The sequence below is a fragment of the Balaenoptera physalus genome, assembly GCF_965194825.1.
Source record: "Balaenoptera physalus genome assembly, chromosome: 14".
NCBI classification, from domain to species: Eukaryota; Metazoa; Chordata; class Mammalia; order Artiodactyla; family Balaenopteridae; genus Balaenoptera; species Balaenoptera physalus.
Window position 1 is genome coordinate 32212114 of NC_138893.1, and position 23728 is coordinate 32235841.

Here is a 23728-nt window from a genome sequence, read left to right on the forward strand (position 1 = left end):
CTCTGAATCCTCTGTCTCATCCTCCGGTGCCCACCTCGGCTTCCGTGCTAGCATACAGACCCCAACTTAGCCACAGATTAGTCACCCCTGTTAAGCCCCTTGGCAGCCTTGATCTTGTTTATTGTAAGTTCTGACAATGAGGATAAAAGACCTGGCGTGCTGTGGAATGGAAGCCTATCATTACTAATTTCATCCCTGGGCAGGAAAACATTAATTTTCCAATCATGCATCTAGGCAATCACAAAGAGGTCTAGGAACCAGAGCTTGGAGCATCTCACCACCGAGGACCGCATCATGGATTTTTGGGTAAATTTTCCAAAGTAAATAGAGCAAAACAAACTCTGAGCAGGCAGCGAGCTGGCCATGCCTTGGGCTGGGTCAGTCCTCCAGACCTGGTCCTACCTGGGCAGATCTCCGCGGTAATTGCTTCTGGGCTTCTCCTCCGGCTTCCTTTCTGCACTCTGACTGTTCCCAGGTCGTTCCACGGATCCTTGACTCCGAGCCAAAGAAGTCCTCTGAGCGACAAGAAAGAGAAATTGGAAAGGAAATCAAACAAGCGTCTTTGAAAACACAGAGACTTTATCAATGGGCCACTGACCACAACATTCCAAGGGCCAGGTTTTTGGTTTGCTTTACCGTCCATCTGAGCACCAACTCTGTGCCAGGTGCTGAGCAAGGCTTTGGGGATACACGGTGGGCAAAGCGACCGTGGCCCCTGCTCCCACCCAATGGAGGAGAAACACAGTAAACCAGAGATTTCCAGCTGAGTAGGTTGACTATTTTAGTAAGAAACTGAGACTAGGATACACATTATACTTTGGGGGTCGTCTGCTCCCTGGAAAAAGTGGGATATTGAATCTGAGATCTTAAAGTGTCTCGTCTGGGGCACTGCCTAGATGGAAACACACTTCCTCCCCCTGCCCCATGGTTTTGCAAACCAGAATTCAGCTGGAAACCTGAAAAGAAAAAAAAAAAAAACTGAAGGAAGAAAATGAGGGACCCTGGGAACCTTAGGGCCCCTCACTGAGGTCCTGACCATTCTGAGAGTTGGTCATCTTTTCTTAAACCCCCGCAATAAGCTCGTCTGCTGTTCAGTTGATTTTTTTAAACCAAGATGCAAACATTTAGAGCACAGTCAAAACTTCAAATCACAGGACAGAAAGAGATGAGATGTTTTTAAAACTCAATTTAAATTGTGCTCATTTAAGTCAGACACAAATACCAGAAATGGGGAAAGGACTTTTAGGAACCCCCAGAAGTATTCCCCAAAGCAGTAGTTGCCTTTTATTTGTCTTCCAGCAGCGTTCCTGAACCCCCCTCCCTGAAACAACACACACATCTTTCTTTGGGGCCAGATCTGCCTTCTTCTAAAGACCTGTTCCACCCATACCCTCTGTCCCTGAGGTTCCCATGGAAACGCCAATCCCAGCGCTCCACACCCCTGCCTGTCGGGATGCACACAAGACTCAAATTAAGACCAGGTCCTTCCTCAGGACTCCCCAAAGAACATGAGGGACGGAAATCTGGTGGCTGCTTCTGTAGAATATGAATGCAAGGGTTACCGGCAGCCTGTCCCTAGCCATTGCGGAGGAAGGCAACCTGTAGCAGGAGAGCAGAGCCAGCAGGTAGAGAAAAACCGAGATGAGCTGCTTCCCCATCTGGTGCATTTCTCTGAACAGTTGACTGCTTGTGTTCACCCAGTTGTGTCCAGAGGGAAAATATAAAAGATGCTTCAGCTCTCAGGGACCCACATATTCCAGTGCTAACAGGAATACCACAATTAGAAAAACCTTCATTCACTTTTGCTGAGACAGAATGGGGGGAAAATCATAACACAACAATAATAATAGCATCTGTTTACTGAGCATGTACCAGGCACTGGGCCAGGAGCTTTCTATTCAGTCTTCACCACAACCTTATGAGGAAGATGCTATTTGTATCCCTATTTTAGAACAGAGGCTTTGAGAGGTTAAGTATTTGGCCAAGATCACACAGCAGTGGAGTCTGGACGGACCTAATTCTCTCTGACCCCAAAGCCAAGGAAAGGCATCTCTATTCTATGCCTTCAATGGAGGCAAACAACTGGGGTTGATTCCTCACCTAAGGGGGGCCTGCGGACCCCAGGCTGGCTTGATCTCCATGCTGGCTGAACCATTCCCTGTAACGAGCGCCGCTGCCCTGTCCTGTGGGCCTCAGTCTCCTGATCTGTGACTCCAGGACCAACGATCATCCTCTAGGGCAGTATCAAGACAGTGCAAACTTCAAATCACGGTAAATTCAAACTCCAAGCGTTCCTGACTCTGCTGAGGAAGGTTCTTTATCTATGCAATATTACTACCTTTGGGTTCATGGTTTACAATTTTTACTTTGATAACTCCAGAATCACAGTACAGAGTGAGTGACATTTTCATATCAGGGTCCTGAATTTTTAACATTGTAACCCAATTCCTACTTGTCTAACTGTCATGCAGGCCTCAGCTCCAAACACCTTCCGCAGCCAGGCTTCCCTTTCAATCACCCCGTTATCTGCAAATAATTTAACAGATAAGTCTCCTGCTTTTTATTCCACGATCAAGGTGAAGAAATTCTGGAAAGACACTAACATGTCTCAGCAACAGCTCAGACAGAGGCAAACAACAGATGGAATAGGGGGGCAGATCTTTGCTCTGACTAAAGGGGGGAGGGGACCACGTGCTGAATTTCCTCAGGCAAAGGAAGTATAACAAGGGCTCAGGTTTGTCTTTGAAGAAGGAAATAGGACAGACCTTTCTCACTTTTCAGGGCCACCTCTCCTCCTAATAAAGAGCTAATCTGCAGTTCTCTCCAGCAAACACGTCCCTGGATGGAGTCAAAATAAAGGCAATAGTACTACCCATGGGAATGGCACGCTGCACTTTGCAAAGTTATTTCACATCCTCTGAGTCTTACAAAATCCCTGCGCGCTAAACAGGCAGGTAGAATAATGTTTTCCATTTTTTCAGATGAGAAACAGAAGGTTAAGTGGCTTGGCCGGGTCTCCGGCCTTGAAGTCCAATACTCTTTCCACAGTAATAATGACACCCAGCGCCTACATAGCACATTTTCTGGTATAACAATAGTAGCAAACTTATCACTGTAAACACTTTCTATGTGCCACATACAGGTATCCCCTGCTTTTCATGTTTGCTTTATGTAATTTCTTTATTACAAAAGACCTGTACAAGTTTTCGCTAACCAAAAGAGATCCCAAGAGGATTTTTGCTTTGATGAAAAGAGGCAAAAAGCAAAAACAGCATTCAGTGTTTGTTTTGCAGCAAAGCCGGTATGGAGGCAGCAAGAACCCCCAGCAGCAGCAAGAGGGGCCCCGCCAAGCTCCTTCCCCGGGAACCAGACTCAGCATCACAGCATCAAGTCGCCATAGCTTTGAAATGTGCCCGTGAGCATCTGCGTTTTATTCAATTTATTCTGTGCATCCATTAGCAAGAGCTGTCCTAAGGTAATCGCTTCTTTGCTTTAAGCCATTTCAGCTTACAAAAGGTTTCCTAGGAATGCTCTGCTTTCAGATCGCAGATAGCTGGGGAAATCTGTACTATTCTTTTAAGTGTTTAACATATTTATAAACTCCTTCAATTCTTACAACAATCCTATTTTACTGATAAGATCACAGCACAGAGAGGTTAAGCCACTTGCCCAAAATCACACAGCTTGGAAGTGGTGAAGCCAGGACTTGGACCGAGACGGTTTGGCTCTAGAATCTGTGACCTTGACCCCTCCCTACTTTATGCTGCCTCACCAAGCAGTGGAAATAGTTGCCTATGATTCCTGCCATCTTCCTGCCATGCTCAGAGGAACTAAAACAACTGGACATTTATGAACAATGTGATACAGAGGCCTAGAGTCAATGCCTAGAATAGCCCCTGGCACCGAGAGGCATTCCAGAAATACTTGTTGAATGTATGAAAAGTAGATTATTCCCGTTTAGTCTGGTAGCCACTTCTGCAAATCGAGGGAAGCACGCTCAGTCCTTGGAGCTCTTGCTTCTGCCACATTTCCTACAGTGTCTTTGAGTCCACCCCCCCAACCCCTGTCCAGTTTCCCCATCCTAGCAACAGTACTAAGCCCTGTTGTTTACAGGATTCCAAGGGGTCTGTTGTGTCAACAGGTGTCACTACAAATAGCATACATTTCTAAAGTTACCCGTTACACTTCTAAATAGCAGCCTGGAAAAAAAAATTGGCAATCCTCCACGTGACAAACTGACTTTTCAAATTGCTTCTTCAAATCTTTCCTTTGCTGCCATTGCTTGAGTAAACAAACAGTCTTTCTTTGGCTCAGGAATACTCCAGAGCTCTGGGTTTATTTTAAAGCAATCTTCAAACAGTCGCAGCAACTTTCCAGTCCTGGAAAATACACTTTATCGAGAGCTAAAGTGTTTCCTCACTAAAAAAGAAAAATTCCCCAGACCTTACCTCTTAAATGTGCCCCACCTCTCTAGACCACTGCTTACCGGTCATGCCAATAAAGAGATTTAATTAACATGGTTAGATCAGGCCCAGAGTGTTTTGCCAAGTCGCCCACTCTTGGAATGAGCTTCTTGGGAGCAGTGTGACTGCAGGTGAATGCTGGGAAGTAGACCAAAGGTCATCCCCATGGCACTAGGAGTCGGATTTCAGAAGCAACTGCCAGGCTGCCAAACATAGAGGACAAACACATGTTCTGTGCTAGGGCCGGTGGGCTGCCCACCCTCCCTGTCAAGGGAAGGCAAATGCTTAGACCAGTTCTGCTAGATCATCCCAAACATTTCTTCACCTCCCTAGCTCTCCTCACAGGCGCTTTGTCAGGCCAAGAAGGGGGAGGCTCCAAGGTGGAATTTTAGGCTTCCCCAAATGGAACGGTTTCTCATGTAACGTGGTATGATGTGGTAGGAAAAATGAACAAGCTTGGGAGTCAGTGAGAGCTGGGTTTGAAGCCCCACTCTTCCTTTAGAAGATGGAGAAAATAAGAGAATTGAGTTTGCACTGGGATTTGCGTGATGCTGCCTCATGTTTAGGAAGGGCTGAGTCTAGGCTTTAGGTTGACACAGAAGATTTTAAAAGACGTGGTATAAGATACTAACTTCAGGGGGAGCTGGGGGAGGAGTAGGGGACTTCTCTGGACTATCCTTGCAACTTTTCTGTAAATCTGAAAATATTCCCAAATAAAAGGTTTAATTAGAATAAAAGAGTCATGGTTCCTACCCTCATGGAACTTACAGTTTAGTGAATGAATGAGAGATAACATTCAATAAACGATATCTACCTTCCCTTCCTCAAAAGCATTGGCATTGAAAGTGGTAGGAATTACCCTCACAGGACCCAGGAACCTCAAAGATGCCAGAGTTGACATGTTCTGATGTCTGGAGTTTGTGGGGAAAGGAAAACCTTTGAGACTTCAAAACCACTGCTTGATATTAATGTCTTGTATGTATTTAATATTTTAGAAGCAATATGGTTTAAAGAGGGCTTGATAAGTTCAGAAAACCCAAATCATTTCACCTTTTGGAGCCTATTTCTTTTTTTCTTTTTTTTGTTTTTGTTTTTGTTTTCTTTTGGCCGCGCCTCGCAGCTTGCGGGATCTCAGTTCCCTGACCAGGGATCGAACCCAGACCACAGCCGTGAAAGCGCCAAGTCCCAACCACTGGACCGCCAGGGAATTTCCTGGAGCCTATTTCTTTGTCTATAAAATGGGGACCCCAACCCCTGGCCTGCCTGCCTCAGTGGCCGATACGAGCAATTTGTCAATATGGCAAAAAACTGTCCAAATGGAGCAGTCTCTATTCAAAGAGTAAGGGTTGTCCGGATGGCCTGTAACATCCTGTGATTTCTTTTATTGGATTGCTCTTGAAATGCAGATATAAACCTTAGTTTTTGCTCCTCTAGAATTTTTCTACAACTATTCATTGTCATGCTAAAGCAGCATGAGGCTTGATTCAAGAATAAGGGTGCAGGAAGAGGGAGGGGATATGGGGATATATGTATACATACAGCTGATTCACTTTGTTATACAGCAGAAACTAACACAACATTGTAACGCAATTATACTCCAATAAAGATGTTAAAAAAATAAAAAAGAAGAAGGGTGCAGGAAGCTAGGTGTAGTGGTTCAAAGCCAAGCTTTAGTGTTTATTCAGCCATAAGCCTTCTAGTATCATATCTGGAAAATGGGGGATCATATTTACAAGGTTGATTTGAAGGTTAAATAAAATAATACATGTGAAGCACAAAGCACAAGACTAGATCATAGTGGACACTCACATATTCTAGTTATTACGACTATACAGAAGAAACCGATTCAAAACTCATTAACCAACAGCCCCAGTGCCCATCTCAGCTTAAAGCTAAAATAGTTAATCAGATTCTTCAGAAGATGCGTCCGGCCAGACATGGAGCCACGCAGTTCACAAACTTCGATAATCACTCCAGCGAAAATTAGCATCAACCCTCTGGGCTGCGCCATCAGACGTCATAATAAAGGAGCTCTCCCCACTGTTATCAGCACTGAGTTCATGCTGTTTAATTGTCTTTGTTCAATTTCCTTCTCATTAAACACAGTTAAATCATCCCAGGTGCCCACCTACTGCCTGTAGACTATTAGAGGATGCTGTTTCTGCCGGCGCTGGTCTAAGGCTGTCGTAATGTTGAGTTCCTTGGGTTCCTCAGGAAATAGAGAAACTACCTCCAAGCTGAACTTGGGACCCCAAGCATTTGTAGAGTTAAACAACATATGCATATATTTAGGGGACGTTTATCTAGAAGCAAAATGAAATCACACAGTGCCTAAGGTTTTCTACAGACCTCAGCCTGCAGAAACATGCCCAGGGACGGCTCACACAGAACAGATTCTCCTGTCTTCCTGGTCCTCTGTCCCTTGGATGTCAGAGAAGTCCACAGTCTGAAACCACAGTGCTGAGGTCGCCTTCAGGAACGAACCTCAGGCCCAGCTGCCTCTTTACCACTGAGCCAGAACCAGAAAGACCTGCCCTGATGAGGTCCGGGCTGGAGAAGGCGTGCCCAGTGACCTGCCCTCAACCTTCCCGACCCCTCTTGTTTCCTGCTCGTCCTTCAGCTCCCCCAGAGCGCCTTCTCGGACACCCAGTGCCACGTCAGGTGTCTTCGCATCTGTTTTCTTGCTTCACAGCATTGACCACACTTTCAATAGTTGAAAATCCTTTTTTTTTCTTTTCCCCCTTGGGACTCAAACTACAGAAACGTCCAGACAATGGAATTGCTTTAAAAGAGTTTTTTTAATGATCATGGATTTTTAAGTCAGGCCATTATAGTAATAGGATTGACTGTCTTTCTTTCCCCCTCCACACTGTCAGAGTCGTAAACGGGTATCATGACAACCCAATGGCCAAGGGGAAGTTCAGAGGTGGTAAAGCAGCCACCAAAGGATGGACGTTGCCCTCGTGCTCTGGAATCCATGCGCTCGGAGCTTAGGTGCCCTCTGGAGGGCTACCCAGAACCGAGCACTCAGGAAAGAACACTGAACCACTGTCACGCCCACTTTCAGGAGCTGGGGATGTGGGCTGACATGGCCCTTATTTCACCATAAATCCTTCCATGCAAGTCACGATGCATGCAACCCCAGAAAGGGCTCATGAAACCTCTCATTACTATGTCACCTCCACCTCTGTTCCAAAGAGGACACACAAGCTAGGACTCTGACACTCCCGGAGACAGCTCAGGCTCCCCTTGGCTCAGTGTTAGTCTACTGACCTCTCACTGGACTGTGCCCTCCTATGCCCAAGCCAGTCACCCTCCACAGCCTTGGTTACACATAGGACTTTCTTCTCATTTGCAGCCAACATATCTGACGCCTTCAGGAAGGGAAGTCACCAGGAAGGAAAGGCTTGGGGCTTGGCTGCGAGTCACAGCTGTGCATTCTAGTAAGTGAGGCTGCTCTGTGCTGCCTGAGAGCAGCCTGCCTGCCAGGAGACCTCAGTGAGTCAGTCAGTGGAGGGAAGGAGCAGGAGTAACAAGTAGGACCCAGCATGCAGCAACAGGCATCCACGAGGGGGTGGGTCTGAGGTCAAAAGGCCTCAGTCGCTAAGGAACCTTCAATAAATGGATGGAGTTGGTCCAGCCTGCGTGTGTGAATTTCCCCCTCAATGACTCCTCTTCCCTTGGCAGTACAGACAAGAAACCAAGGCCACACTACTAAATTTCAGAGTTTAAATAGAGTTTGTGCTGATGAAAGTAGAAATAACTGTGACTTGTCAGCAGGATCCAGATACAGGACTATTGTGATGTTATTAAACTTGACTTCTTAAGATAAAATTGGTCGTTAATTAATTCGACAAATCAGTTGCTGCCAAAACATTTCAAAAGCAAAAATCATTAAGCTAATTTGCTGGCCCACTGCCAAGAGACTATGAAGAGAGGTCCTACCATGCCTCGTACCCTGGCTTCAGGGTCCAGTCTCCCCAAGTACCTGTTATACCCCCAACTTCCATGATTAGTACACCCCCTTCCTCAGCTGACCTCATTTCCACCCCCGCACACATGCACCCCTTTCTCTGCAACCTTATCAGCCACCAGAAGGGAGCTCCCTCAACTCCTTCCCCTCCACCCTCTCGATTCTGAGGTGTATCTGCTTCTGTCTTCCCTCCCCCAGTCCACAGTGGTGGAAATGTCTCTCCTCTAAGCCCACTTCTGCTCCAATCCCATTCCCTCGCAAACGTTCACGGTCAGCCTTCCTTCAGTTGACCCTTCTCTCATCCGTCTTCCAATGATTCCCTGCCTCTCTCCCTCAAGCCCATCACCACGCAGGCATCTAGTATCTTTAGTCTTTAATTAAAGCTTCCATGCAACTCTCTCCACTAGCTACTGTCCCAATATTCTATTCCCTTTCTTAGGAAAACTTCTTGGATGATCTACACACCTCTCTCTACTTCCTTATCTCCATTTCCCTCATCATTCCTTCCCCATGCAACCTGCATCACTGTTATTCCACTGTAACTGTGCTTGTCAGGGGCCTGCAGGGCAATATGAAGTTTTCCTGGTCACCAAAGGCTGCCATATTGTCAAATAGATGGACAGGTGTCTGCTCCTTATTTCCCAGGAGCATCTGATGCCACTGTACACTCTCTGTTTCTTGATACTCTCATGATCTCTTAGGTCCCTCATTTTCCTTTGTCTTCAGCCAGCTCCAACTCCTTCAAAGATTTTCCCGCACTTCCCCCTGGGCTTAGGTCTAAATGTTGGAGCATCTCAGGAATTAGTCCTGGGTCCCCTTTTCCAACTCTCTTACTCTCTCCCAGGTAGTCTCATCCAGTCACATGGGTTTAAATACCTGTGCTGATGACTTAAATATACATCTCAAGTCCCATCTCTTGTGTATCTAAATACCTATTAGATCTCTTCATTGCAGCTCCCAATAGGCATTCAGATTTTATGACCAAACCAGAACCTTTGATTCTCTCCCTTCCCCCTAGATTTTCCCCTCCTCCAATCCTCCCCATCTCAAGAAATGACATTCCCATCTACTCAATGGCTCAGGCCCAACACCTAGCGTTCATTCTTGAGTTTGCTCTTTTCCCTACCACCAAATTCAAACCCTCATTAAGCCTTTTCTCTCTGCCTTTAAAATATATTCCCAATCCAGGAACCCCCTTCCCTGCCACCTCATTCCAAGCCATAATCATCTATCTTTTGACTTCTAAATAGCGTCTTAACTAACGTCCCTCCTCTACTTCTGCCCTCTGCCCCCTAAAGATCATTCTCGACAAAGCAATCACAACCCTCTCAGTTCATGTCATTCCTCTGCTGAAAACTCTCCGGAGCAGTTTCTCAGAGTAATCTGAGAAGCTGGCTTCTGGGCTATAGTCCTCAGTTTGGCTCAAATAAAACTCTTTTCTATTCTTATTATTGATTGTTTTGATTATTTTCATCAACAGCACCAAGCAGACCTTCTGGCAGCCACCCTTGGGGTGGAGCTGCTCTTTCCTTAAGGCGAGGAACACATCACGTGGGTGACTAACACTCCTCCTCCTCCTGGGTGTGCCAGGATTTCACCGCAAGTCACATTTTATTGCCTCACCCTGACCACACCCACAGCACACACCAACCTTGACGTTGTCTCCAGGAAACATCTCCATGAAAGGGATGCATAGCTCCCAATTTGCCCTCCTCTCCAGTCGACAGCAAACACTTTGAGCAGGGCTAAAACTAGGGGACTCAGCCAGCTGCGTTATGCACGACACTGGCGGCGCTTGGGAAATCAATCTTCCTTACAACAAATCAGTTTTGCCCACTGGTAGCGAAGGGGGGCCACCATCCCATGCTGAGCTTCCGTCCAGGACAAAGGAAATCAAAGTAGAAATGTTTGGAAAGGTAAGTATTAGCAGCTGCGTTACCTTGAGAACATAAGCCTTATTCAGCATCTCAAAGCATATCAACCGAGCCAGGTCTTGGGTAGACACACCAAAATGTTAGTTTAAAAAATCCAAACATATATTGCAGATTTCTACTGTGTTTTATCACTTATTTGAGGTGGGTGGGAGGAGGCAATGGGAGAAGGAGGAAGAGGAGAAAAACGAAAAAGGCAAACGAACACACCACGCCAAAAGTCTGCAACCATCTAGAAGTTAGGAAGGGGGCTGACAGCAAGCCACGCAGAGCACGTCTCCCAGTACCTGCAGAGGTTCAGGGTTTGGAGGCCAAAGGATGATGTTATTCAAGCCGGAGTCCTCTTGCTGAAAGCAAAGTGTCTTGCTGTTAGGACAGGCCACAGTGAACTGTATCCCCCCAAGTACCAGAGCGAGAGCCTAACCTGCGGGGGTGTTCCTACCTCCCCCATGGCTACCCAGGGGAAATCAGACAACAGACGGAGAGGAACCTGAAGCCCGAGGGCGTATGAAGGAGGCAAGGGCCAGGACTAGGCAGGCTTGTCTCTCATCCTTTGCACCAGTGACATGGCTGGTTCTCAATGCCTGGTCCTTAATCTGTGAACAGAGGTTCATTCAGACCTGCATCTTTCCTTCCAAGAGTTCACTTGTAGGCAGGTTGCAGGCACCTCCAAGTGCATCTTCGCAGAGAAAAAGCTTCTGAGAGAGATGACTGGGAGCGTGGGTGGGATGGGGGAGGGGTGGAGGCAGAGAAAATAGTTTGCAGGTGTCTGCAGTGACCCAGGTGTGAGGTAATAGGGTTGTGACAATGGGGATGTGGAGGAAAAAAGCTGTAAGAAAAAACTTCATGGATATGTGCTACATTTTTGTCTTTCGAGAAAGTGCTCTAAAGCCATACTGATGGGACCGTCATCACCCAGGGCCCACCTTGCCCCTACAGGTATGGGGATGTGGCTCAGGCTGGCTAATCAAAGTGTCTCACATTTGGGGACACAGTGATTGATTCAAGAGAGGGCACATGACAGATCAGGGCCCATCAGATTCCTTAGAGAGAGCTAATCAGAGGCCGGACCATTAGCTGGAAGAAGCGTGGAGCTGCCTGTGGGGCTGGGGGCACCTCCCTAAGGACTAGGACATCATGGTAGGAAAGCAGAGCAAGATCCAGGGAGGAGAGATCTCCAGCGTCATCTTTTGACCCTTTGGACTCAGTAACTTACTACAGCTAAACCCTCTCTGTGGACTTCTCAATTCTATAAACCAAAGAAGCCCCTTCTCTGCTTGTGGCCATTGGAGATGGGCTTCTGTCTCTCACAACTGAAAACAGTCCTGATTAAACAGAAATTTGGAAAGCTAAACGGCCAATCCATTAATCAATCAATCAGTCATAGAGTGATTTATTAAATATGGAGAATGGGAATGGGTGGAGTTAGAGGAGACCCCCAGGTTTCTGTCTTGAATGGTAGGATAGGGCATGGTACCCAAGAGGGGGAATACAGAAGGGGAGGATCAGCTGAGCTCAGGTTTGAAGAGCTCAGGGTGACTGCGGGTCATCTAGGCAGAGATATCCAGGAGACAGCGGAAAGACAGGTTTGGAGCCTCAGCCCCGTGGGGGACCCTGAGTCCTACAGCCAAACTGTACTTGCGCTTCATTTCCATTTGTTTCTCCAAGGAAGGCAAACTTTGTTCTGATTCCGGAATCCTAAAGGCACCCCCGTGATGCCCCACTGGGTCATGTTTGGCTGAGGCTGGAGATGTGAAAAATTGTGGTGCCAGGAGAACCTCTCCTGTCTGCTCCAGGAGTCGGGGGACTGGGGAGGTAGGCTAGGGTTGGGAGCTGGCAGGAGATGAGAAATGGGGGTAAGGTATAGTAGGGTGAGAGTTTTTAAATCTTTAAGTATTTTTACCTTTCTAATCAGTAAAGATCTGAGACACTAAAATATTCATTGCTTGAAAGGATATAGTGAGATGGGCTCTCATATCCTGATGAGAGACATATAAATTATCATCACCTTTCTGGAATGCATTTCGTATATAGATATAACTATAGATATAGATATATAGCAAGAGCCTTTCAAAAATACTTACCCTCCATTTGATGTGCCAATTCCATTTCTGTGCATCTATCCTAAATAAACCAGCCTTCAATTCTGGACAGTGCAGTTTAGTATAGGTAATGGAGAGAAAATATAACCTACTTTATTGTCTGTATTCAGGTAGGAGTTCTCAGCTTAGGGAAGATACAAAAAGCACTATCTATAAAAAGAAAAACTGATATATTGTACCTGGTAGAAACTTTTCTGTAAAAGACCCTGTTAAGAGGATGAAAAGACAAGCTACCAATGGGAGAAAATACTTGCAAACCACAATTTGACAAAGGATTATTATCTAGACTATATAAAAACTCTCAAGATCAACAGTAAGAAAAATCCAGTTAGAAAATGAGCAAAAGACATGCACAGATATTTCACCAAAACGAATATACAGATGGCAATAAGCATGTGAAAGATGTTCAACATCATCAGTCATCAGGGAAATGCAAACTAAAACCATAATGAGATATCACAACACACACATCAGAACGGCAACACCAAATAGTGACAGTACCAAATGATGGCCAGAATGCAGAGAAACTGGATCCCTCATACACTGCTGGTGGGAATGTAAAATGGTACAGGGATTCTAGCAAACAGTTTGGTAGTTCCTTATAAAACTACACATGCCACTACCATATGATCCAGCAACTGCACTCTTGGGCTTTACGTCAGAGAAATGAAAACTTATGTTCACAAAAAAACCTGTACACAAATGTCCATAACAGTTTTATTTGTAATAGCCCCAAACTGGAAACAACCCAGATGTCCTTCACTAAGTGAATGGTTCAATGAACTGTAGTACATCTATGCTGGGGAACACTACTCAGCAATAGAAAAGAATGAACTACTGACACATGCAACAATCTGGATGAATCTCGAGGAAATCATGCTGAGTGAGAAAAGCCAATTCCAGAAGGTCACCTACTGTATGATTCCATTTATATAACATGGTATAACATTCTCTATCTCATCTCTATGGAGACAGAGAACAAATTAGAAATTGCCAGGGGTTATGAACGGGGCACCGGAGGGAGGTGGGTGTGGCTATAAGGGCAACAAAAGGAATACTGTCTCTGGAAACGTTCTGTATCTTGACTGTGTCAATGTCAGTATCTGGGTTGTGATTTTGTACTCTAGTTTTGCAAAATGTTGCCCCTGGGGGAAACTAGGTAAAGGGTACGTGGGATCTCTCTGTATTACTTCTTCCAACAACATGCCAATCTAACCATTATCTCAACATAAAAAGTTAAATTTTAAAAACTTTAAGATTTTTGGGAAAAAAAATCTGGGTTTCTGACTTTTCTCGAGGAAATGGAAAGGTCTTGTAACACTGGACCCACATTTCTACTTGGCAGCCATCAGCTGGTGTTGATGTGGCTGCTTCCTTTAGACAGCTGGACCGGACCCCTCTGTGTGCCACAGTTCCCACCTCTCCCTATAGTTTCCCACCCACATGTTTAACACAATTACTGTTTCCTGTCTGCCTCTAAAGATTGGAGTTTGCCATCTTTTCTTTTGATGATTCCTGTTTTCCTGCGGGAGGAAAGAAGATTGTGGGGAAGAAAAAAGCAGAGGGAAAAGGAATTGCCTTAGGCTGGCTTTAGGTCGAATTTTCTCATTCAGAGAACTCAATACCATTAATCCAAAATTTCCACTGTGTATCAGATCGATGGGAAAGTGTTTCCCTAATTTTGTTCACCGGCGCATTGAATTACGACTCTCAAACTTAAAATGGATAACTATAAAATTTGAATTTACTTGAATATCCCAGTATTACACACAATCCGGCAAAGCCTATGCCTCAATTGTGAAAACCTTACCTAACATGGAAATGATAGTTCACATTTAATCTGCTCGACATTTATAGATTTTTAAAACCACTTTTTCAGGCCCATGACTTTTTTGGGGGGGAGGGGTATGTATCCATGTAGGTAAGTAGATGGGGAGGGGGGCACCATCCAGGAAAAAAATGCGCCAAACTCTCATATGTCAATTTCAAAAGCATAGGACAAGAATTAAAACTAGTTTTTATATCGTTTATAAAATTAGGGCTAGACTTAATATGAGAATTCTGAAAATGGAATGAAAAATGCCTACATGGATACGAATATGCCCACATGTATCTAGCCACACTCTGAGTTTTAGTTCATTCCTTCCTGGGCAGAGAGGAGATGCTGAAAAAAAAGTCTAGTCAATGTCACTCAAGAGACCCGTGTAGGTCAAGGGGAAGCCCCGTGACACCCACCTGGTTGCCCGAGGTGCTGTTCTCGTTGCCCATGGTGATTCAGGGTGCCCAGCGTCCCTTCGGATTTGATCGGCGGTGACTGGAAGAAACAAAAGGGTATATACATCTGTAGAATTGAAGAGGATCTGAGGATTTTTCCGCCTGCTCATTTCCCCAATCTCAAAAGCCAGATGATGGGAAGTGTTTATCTCTGCAGTCACAACATGGAAAATTGCTTTTGAAGGGTTTTCCTTTGCGACGTGCCACCCAGCAGTACAGGCTGGTGTTTTATTCCCACCTCGGGTTGGCAGACACTTCTGTAAGACGAGTTTGTTACTGAGCCTCTGACCTAACGCCAATGTACACGTATACGTATACATACAAAGGGAGTGACAAAAGGGGCCCGTTTGCCAAGGAGAGCTTGAGGAGCACTGCTGTTGGAGTGTTTTCTGTTTCTAATTGTGTTCGGTTTGGAAATCCAGAGTGCGGCTGGCTTCCCACTGTCGAGGACAGCAGAGCTGGGTGTCCAATGTCAGGAGGCGTGAAATCCACTGCTCTTCAAAAACATGTGGTTTTCATATTTTTTTCTCTAAACACTTGTTTCATCAAATCAGTTTCACTTCTGCACACATTTCGATGAAGGCAGCATGTTTTCCTTGCTGAGGAAAATGCGTAGTTGTAGCCAGACAAGGAATAAATAATCATGTAAAGCGGCTTGCTGTCTGGACACCCAGAGTCATTTCATCGGGCTTACTTAGTGACGTTGTTTATTAATCGTCATCGTAATGAGGATGCTTCCCACACAGCCCACAGAGAAACCCAGGATATCTGCTGACATCGCCAACAGCGTTCCACAAGACCCCATAGCATAAGCAGGATCAAGCCTGTTTGTTCACTTGTTCTAGGTGGAGAAACTAAGTTACAGAAAGCTTTTAAAATCACAGACTTTTCAGGGACTTCCCTGGCAGTCCAGGGGTTAAGACTCTGCACTTCCAATGTAGGGGGCACAGGTTCCATCCCTGGTCAGGGAACTAATATTCCCGCATGCCGCACAGCGTGGCCAAAAAATAAAATAAATAAATAAAATAATAGACTTTTCAATACAAGCACCCCTATGTTCATAGCAGCGCTATTCACAATAGCCAAGACATGGAAGCTACCTAAACATCCATCGACAGATGAATAAAGATAAAGAAGATGTGATACATATACACAGTGGAGTACTACTCAGTCATAAAAAAGAACAAAATAATGCCATGTGCAGCAACATGGATGCAACTAGAGATCATCATACTAAGTAAAGTAAGTCAGAAAAAGACAAATACCATATGATATCACTTATATGTGGAATCTAAAATATGCCACAGATGAACCCATCTATGAAACAGACACAGAATCATGGACATAGAGAACAGACTGTGGTTGCCAAGGGGGAGGGGGTTGGGGGAGGGATGGAGTGGGAAGATGAGGTGAGCAGATATAAGCTATTATATATAGAGTGGATAAACAACAAGGCCCTGCTGTATAGCACAGAGAACTATATTCAGTATCCTATGATAAACTGTAATGGAAAAGCATAATTTAAAAAAGAATATATATATATATATATATATATATATATATATATATATATATATATATATATATCTGTATAACTGAAGCACTTTGCTGTACAGCAGTAATTACCACAACATTGTAAATCAACTATACTTCAATAAATAAATAAATAAATAAAATAAATTACAGACTTTTCGAGCTGGAGCCTTAGAGATTACCAGTCTAATCCGGTGGGGAAACTGAGGCTGCAGAGAAAGCCAGGGATTTGCCAAAGACCCAGTTTGGGGGATGCCAGAGTTGGAAACAGAACCCAGTCTCCTGCCTTCTGATTCGAGATTTCTTCCCAGCAGGATGGCTGTCATCAAAGCATTTCCTCAGAAAACCTCAGTGATGGACTTACTCACAATAAAATGTGTCCATTGATTTGCTTAGCCATTCAACCAAAACTGAGTGAGTAGCTACCATGTACTATGTGTAATCAACAGTCACGGGAAAATAAAATATAAGTATTTTGAACGGGCCTAATTAAAGTGCCCCCAAACTGAGAAAATTATGAGTGATGTCACTGTAGTGATCAATTCTCTCCCTCCTAACCCTTTAATCAAAAAGTTGCAATTGCCAATGGAACAGGATAGAAAGCCCAGAGATAAACCCACGCACATATGGTCACCTTATCTTTGATAAAGGAGGCAAGCATATACAGTGGAGAAAAGACAGCCTCTTCAATAAGTGGTGCTGGGAAAACTGGACAGGTACATGTAAAAGTATGAAATTAGAACACTCCCTGACACCACACACAAAAATAAACTCAAAATGGATTAAAGACCTAAATGTAAGGCCAGACACTAACAAACTCTTAGAGGAAAACATAGGCAGAACACTCTATGACATAAATCACAGCAAGATCCTTTTTGACCCAGCCCCTAGAGAAATGGAAATAAAAACGAAAATAAACAAATGGGATCTAATGAAACTTAAAAGCTTTTGCACAGCAAAGGAAACCATAAGCAAGACCAAAAGACAACCCTCAGAATGGGAGAAAATATTTGCAAATGAAGCAACTGACAAAGGATTAATCTCCAAAATTTACAAGCAGCTCATTAAGCTCAATAACAAAAAAACAAACAACCCAATCCAAAAATGGGCAGAAGACCTAAATAGACATTTCTCCAAAGAAGACATACAGATTGCCAACAAACACATGAAAGAACGCTCAACATCATTAATCATTAGAGAAATGCAAATCAAAACTACAATGAGGTATCATCTCACACCAGTCAGAATGGCCATCATCAAAAAATCTAGAAACAATAAATGCTGGAGAGGGTGTGGAGAAAAGGGAACACTCTTGCACTGTTGGTGGGAATGTAAATTGATACAGCCACTATGGAGAACAGTATGGAGGTTCCTTAAAAAATTAAAAATAGAACTACCATACAACCCAGCAATCCCACTACTGGGCATATACCCTGAGAAAACCATAATTCAAAAAGAGTCATGTACCAAAATGTTCATTGCAGCTCTATTTACAATAGCCAGGACATGGAAGCAACCTAAGTGTCCATCATCGGATGAATGGATAAAGAAGATGTGGCACATATATACAATGGAATATTACTCAGCCATAAAAAGAAACGAAATGGAGTTATTTGTAGTGAGGTGGATGGAGTTAGAGTCTGTCATACAGAGTGAAGTAAGTCAGAAAGAGAAAAACAAATGCTAACACATATATATGGAATCTAAGAAAAAAAAAAAAAGGGTCATGAAGAACCTAGTGGCAAGACGGGAATAAAGACACAGACCTACTAGAGAATGGACTTGAGGATATGGGGAGGGGGAGGGGTAAGATGTGACAAAGTGAGAGTGTGGCATGGACATATATACACTACCAAACGTAAAATAGATAGCTAGTGGGAAGCAGCCGCATAGCACAGGGAGATCAGCTCTGTGTTTTGTGACCACCTAGAGAGGTGGGATAGGGAGGGTGGGAGGGAGGGAGATGCAAGAGGGAAGAGATATGGGAACATATGTATATGTATAACTGATTCACTTTGTTATAAAGCAGAAACTAACACACCATTGTAAAACAATTATACTCCAATAAAGATGTTAAAAAAAAAAAAGTTGCAATTGCTCAATCCTTTCTGCCATTTGCTGTTTATAAGATGGCCAAAAAAAAAAAAAAGGAATCATATACTCACAGAATGTAAAAATTTTCATTTATTTAAAATCAATCACTTCAGTTTATTTTTTCTGTTCATTTGCAAAATTATGCCTTAGGAAATAATGTTGAGTGTTAACAATCATTGTGCCCTTATCCATTATCATAACTTCCTCGTACCTGCCAGGCTGAACCACATGCAGCTGGAATTACATGTGATTCGATGTAACATTAATTTTTGAAACTCATTCACCAAACAAAATTCAATAATTTTCTTAAGAATCAGAACACTTGAGCTAGATTTTTAAACTGGCTTTTAAAACTACTGACTCAGTGTAAATTTCAAAACCCCCGAGGGAAGGCCTGGTTGCATTCAAAACTCTCTCCTGGTGACCTTTAGAACTGCCCTCCTCGGGCTTCCTCAAGACCAGAGAGGAAGTACCGCTCTGTTCGACTCTGCCATCTACTTACAGTCAGGGACGGTCTGTGACTTTGGAGGCCGAGGCCCCTGGAAAGTCTGCGTGTCAGCAACTTGACTCTCTCCTCCACCATTCAGAAGCGAGCAAGGTCTAAGCAGAGGCCCAGACCCACCTCAACCAGTTGGGCAAACAGCCCAAACAATCTCCACCCACGACGCTGACACAAACCAGCTGCACATCATACCTGGGCAGAGCCAGAGCAGAGCCGCAGTGAATACACAAACGTGCAATCAGCATTTCCCAGCCCATTGAGGCTAGGGCCTTTCATGCAGAGGATTTTCCTGTTAGTACATTAGCAGGGCTCCTTTCAGAAAAGGCTTATCCAAACTAAAACTGGCCCCTGTCATCTGATTGGCCGCACCTAGGGGAACAGGACTGTCCTGCTCCCGGAGCAGGGGTGTCATGAGTCACTCGCTTGCCCTTATGCTTTAGAGACAAACTTTTCTTTCTAGAGAGGAGGAAAAACCTCCAAGGGCTTCCTGTTTGCACCTGGGAAAATTCTGCCGTAAATAATACGGAAAGACAAAGAAAACTTGTGGAAACATGATGATGCAGCAGTCTGGCACCTGTTTATGTTGTGGTGTGTGCAGAATGTACTTACCCAGGCGTGGCTTGTGTTTCAACAAGTGAAGTTGTGCAAAGCAGCAGGCTTGCCCAGGTCGCTGGTAGGCAGACACGCCCATCCAGGGTGGAGGGGGCCCTGCGGCTCTCAGGCGGTACTGGAGAAAGGCAGCCACCAAAGACCACTCTGTTCGCAGCCTCCTTCCCCTCTGGATTCCAGTTGTTAACAATTAGCCACTCTTTTGCATGAATGCAGTCAATTTCAATATATATACATATATTTTTTGTAGTGGCAGAGACTTTCATTCATTCTGCAGAAGCTCCTTACACCTGCCACACGGTGCAGCCCCTCCAGGGAAAAAAGTTAGCACTTCATCAAAGGTTTCTTGGAGACCAGATGTCCTACCAAGCTCAGAGGAGTGTCCAGAGCTCCTTGGAGGGGAAAGTTGGATGTGGAGGGGGATCTCAGTGCCCCACTTCTAGTTCAAACAGAGCAGAAGTGTGTATGTTTCGGCAGACAACGGATAAGCAAATTGTGATCTATCCATACAATGGAATATTATTCAGCCATAAAAAGGAGTGAGATTCTGAGACATACTACAACTTGGATGAACCTTGAAAATATGTGAAGTGAAAGAAGCCAGACACAAAAGGTCACATACTGTGTGATTCTATTGACATGAAATGTCCAGAATAGATAAATTCAGAGAGACAGATAACAGTATTGTGAATGTATCAAATGCCACTTAATTACTCACTTTAAAATGGTTAATTTTGTGTTATGTGAGTTTCAACTCAATTTTTAAAAGTGAGTATGTTTCATATCTTGAGATTCTGCATAAGATATTGTTTGAAAAAATAAATCTACTGGGGGAAAAAAGCTTGAAAACGACTACTTTTGTGTTTATTAACACTAGATTTCCATAAAATCGAAGATTAAAGGGATAAGAAACAAGAAACTTTGCCTACCCTCGCCCCCTTCCCGTCCCCCCATCACAAAATCAAAAGGGAATTTTTCTAGGGAAGAGAATCTTTCCAAACAAAATATCTTGGATGAGCCAGATGGGAATGAAGAAAGGTCCCAAGCAAGTCTTCAACAGGGGAGCAAACATAGCAAAAAACCCTGACAAAGAGAACGAGAGAGTCGGGGGCTCACTCCCAAGGAGAGAGGCGAAGGAGGGAGAGAGGATGGCCAACCAAAATGGCAGAGTCCCGTAAGGGTAAGGACTTTGAAGGCGGGGAATGTTCAGTGTTCAGTTTTCAGTTGTGTACATTTCAGCAATGAAATGCCCTCCAGGGACCACTCCCTCAGGCAGCTCTGCAGCCTCGCCTGTTGCTGCCACCACTGGCCCCTGGACCACCACTACCACGGCTGCTGGACACTGAGCACCGTCGCTGACACCTGTCTCATCACTCACTGCTGTCCTGGACACCACGGGCACCAGAGGCTGCCACTGCCGCTGGGGAAGAGAGCGAATGAATACACAGACTTTTCAGCTTCCACCCCAGGAGCTAGTGCTCTGTCTCTTATAATGATAGAGTTCCCAGGCACAGGGGACAGGCCCAGAGGCCGGGCACCACGGAATCCAGAATGTCCATATTTCTTAGTCAAGACCCCCTTTCCTGGAGGCACTACTCTGACGGGACCCCAACAGCAGTCTTACCACTGTCTGCATGTGTTCGCGGCCGATCGGCTTCGTTCTCTTCATGCTGTTTTCTTCCAAGCTGGACATCCAGCAAGTGACCAGGTTTCCACTTCCCGCCACAGATGGCTAAACGCACGTGTATGTGAATTCCTTCATCTGTCTCTGGGACAAGCTCCCCTGGGAGGGAGGATAGGGTCGTGACCGCTGCCCTGTGAACGCCAACTCCACCACCCACCTGACGTATACACTTTAGCAAATCGTTTAACTTCTCTGTGCTCAGTTTTGCCATCTCTAAAATAAGAATCAGGGACTTCCCTAGCGGCCCAGTGGTCAAGACCCCACGCTTCCAAAGCAGGGGTTCCATCCCTGGTCGGGGAACTAAGATCCCACATGCTGTGCGATGCAGCCAAAAAATAAATAAGTAAAATAAAATGGGAATCATAACAATACGTACATCATGTGACTGTGGTGAGATAATTTCCATAAAGCTCTTGCAGTAGATTAAGCACTAGATAAATTGTTGGCTATTATATTACTACTGGCAGTGGGTCTCTTTGGAGCCCCCAACAGGCAAGTCCCACAGTGAAACAAAGATTAGGTTGCCTTCTTTTTTGTTCCTTCAGAAAAATCATGAATTCTGATGCTACTGATTAGAAATCAGCACATCAGCTAAACTGACTTGTGCACTGAAAGAAACAGATGTTGATGAAGACTATTTATAACATAGGCTCAATAAGAAGTTCACGGTTTCAAGAACTTGGACCAAGCAATTTACATTGAAATATTTGCTGGGCAAGTGACACATCATTCCAATCCTGTCCCTCTACTTGGCCATTGCTGGGCGTCCGATGTTAATTTAGCTAGAGTTGCTCTATATCCCCAGGCAAATGAAACTGTACTTCTTCAAAAATGATCCATTGTTTAGGCTTCTAATTAATTCAAGGGGGTTTTCCACAAGCAAGACTGAATCCACAAAGGTTTCTTCTACCCACTTGTTCTGTGTACAGAGTCTAGACAGCCAGCTAAACCTCAACCTAGTCTCCAGTAGATTCAAATATAAAATTCATTTTAAAAGATAGTTGTTTGGGAGAATTTTTATTTTTCAGCTGGTGTATTGGCGTCACATCATCACAGCTGCAAATATAAACTGGGACAGTCTTTGATTCATTCATTTACTTACGTGTCTATTCCATAAATACTGAGCTCTTTCTATGTGCCAAGCCTGAGGTCCCTGTGTTCTCTTGCACTTACAGCAAAGCCATGAGGTAGGTTTTTTCTTTTTTTATGGATGAACAATTGAAACCCAGAGAGGTCAAGTCGCATGGGCAAAGCCCAGGAGAGAGGAAAAGGAAGGCTGGAGTCTGATGGCCCCAACCCTGGCATTCGATGAACAGTGAAATGCTGCCGCCTTGGAAGACTTTTGGCAAGTGTTCAAAGGTAATTGACTGCCTTTGTCGCTCGTTCACTTACCTCTACAGCAGAGCATGGGGTTTCTAGCTGTTGGCAACTGAAGCTGCTTGGGAAGGCTCCAGCTTATGGGTCCCGCTCGCTGATCTAGAAGAGGGAAGGAGGTAAGGTTTGGGCTGGTGATGAACCACCAAGGCTGGGATAGCCTAACGGGGCTGGGTAGCCAGAAGCATTGCTGAGAGGAGCCAAGAGAAACATTGGGGAAACAGGGCCTGGAGCCAAGTCTGAAAGAGGAGGGGATGGAGCCGGGAGAATGAGCATGGCAGCTAAACTGTGCAGCGCAGCCTGTGGGGTGGAGGATGTGGCTCAGAACCCAGACTGTGGTGTCTGAGCCGATGCCCCATTTTACCTGCTGGGTACGGGGCGGGAGGTACAAGATGCTGCGGAAGCGAAGACGAGATCACGCAGGCCCCGTTTCATTGACGGTAACACGTGGGCTCAGAGAGGTTTTGCAGCCAAACTCCCACTGCCCTGTGAGCAATCTATTGGGATGTGTTGATACATCAGACAACCTCATCGAGTTTTCTATTCAGGGTTTTTAATTCTCTATCTTAAAAACTCTTTTTCTGTACATGAGGAAAATGTATCTGTTTTAAAGACTCAATACGTTTGGAATCTTCCGCGTTGAGTCATTTTGATTGTTAGTGCTGGAAGCAGCGTGGAGATCATCTTCTCCAGCACAGATGAGGAAGCCGAGGCCAGAGGGTAGAGACGATCTACCCATCCTCCCACAGCAAGCAAGGGCTGGAACCAGAACTGGACTCAGACAGGCTTGCTTCCAACAGGCAGCCTCCCCTGACAAGGCCTCTGCAGCCTCCGGAGTCGCCTCCAGACCAGCCCAGCAAGATCAGATGAGACCCACCTTTCCTGCATGGCATTGCTCTCCAGTCAGAGTGGCCTCCAGCCGTTCAGGTCCTGCGTCAACTGAGGATATGGGGGGCACCAACTGGGAGGTTATGCTTGCTCTGTGGGTGAGCTCAGGTTCACCTGACCCAGCAGTTCCTTTGGCTGCTTGACAAACCCAGTGACCTAAGTCAGCTGCTGTTCCCACAGATGGCGTCAACCCTCATCCCAGGCAGGCAGGAGGCCTCAGCTTCTCCCTCCAGTGGCTGAATTCAGTTGTTCTAACTCCCTACCTTGAACGGCTGAGCGCGGAGCTACTTATAGCTCTGTT

General features: G+C 45.0%; 1 protein-coding gene across 30 annotated transcripts in view; it reads right to left on the reverse strand.

Annotated features, from left to right (window-relative positions):
- The window catches only part of TACC2 (transforming acidic coiled-coil containing protein 2), a 205742-nt gene that overhangs the window by 163939 nt on the left and 18075 nt on the right, over window positions 1-23728 (reverse strand). For 17 of the 30 annotated variants that reach the window (XM_082424731.1, XM_082424728.1, XM_082424716.1 and 14 more), the window contains 4 exons: window positions 14705-14783; window positions 12971-13015; window positions 10655-10714; window positions 403-515 (listed from right to left, as the gene is read on the reverse strand). In XM_082424731.1, the coding sequence (XP_082280857.1) occupies window positions 403-515; window positions 10655-10714; window positions 12971-13015; window positions 14705-14737 (251 nt within the window). In that variant the 5' untranslated portion in view covers window positions 14738-14783. Of the gene's footprint in view, window positions 1-402; window positions 516-10654; window positions 10715-12970; window positions 13016-14704; window positions 14784-18872; window positions 18985-22557; window positions 22642-23728 lie in introns of those variants that run through there. The other 13 variants (XM_082424737.1, XM_082424723.1, XM_082424744.1 and 10 more) reach the window with 8 other exon arrangements.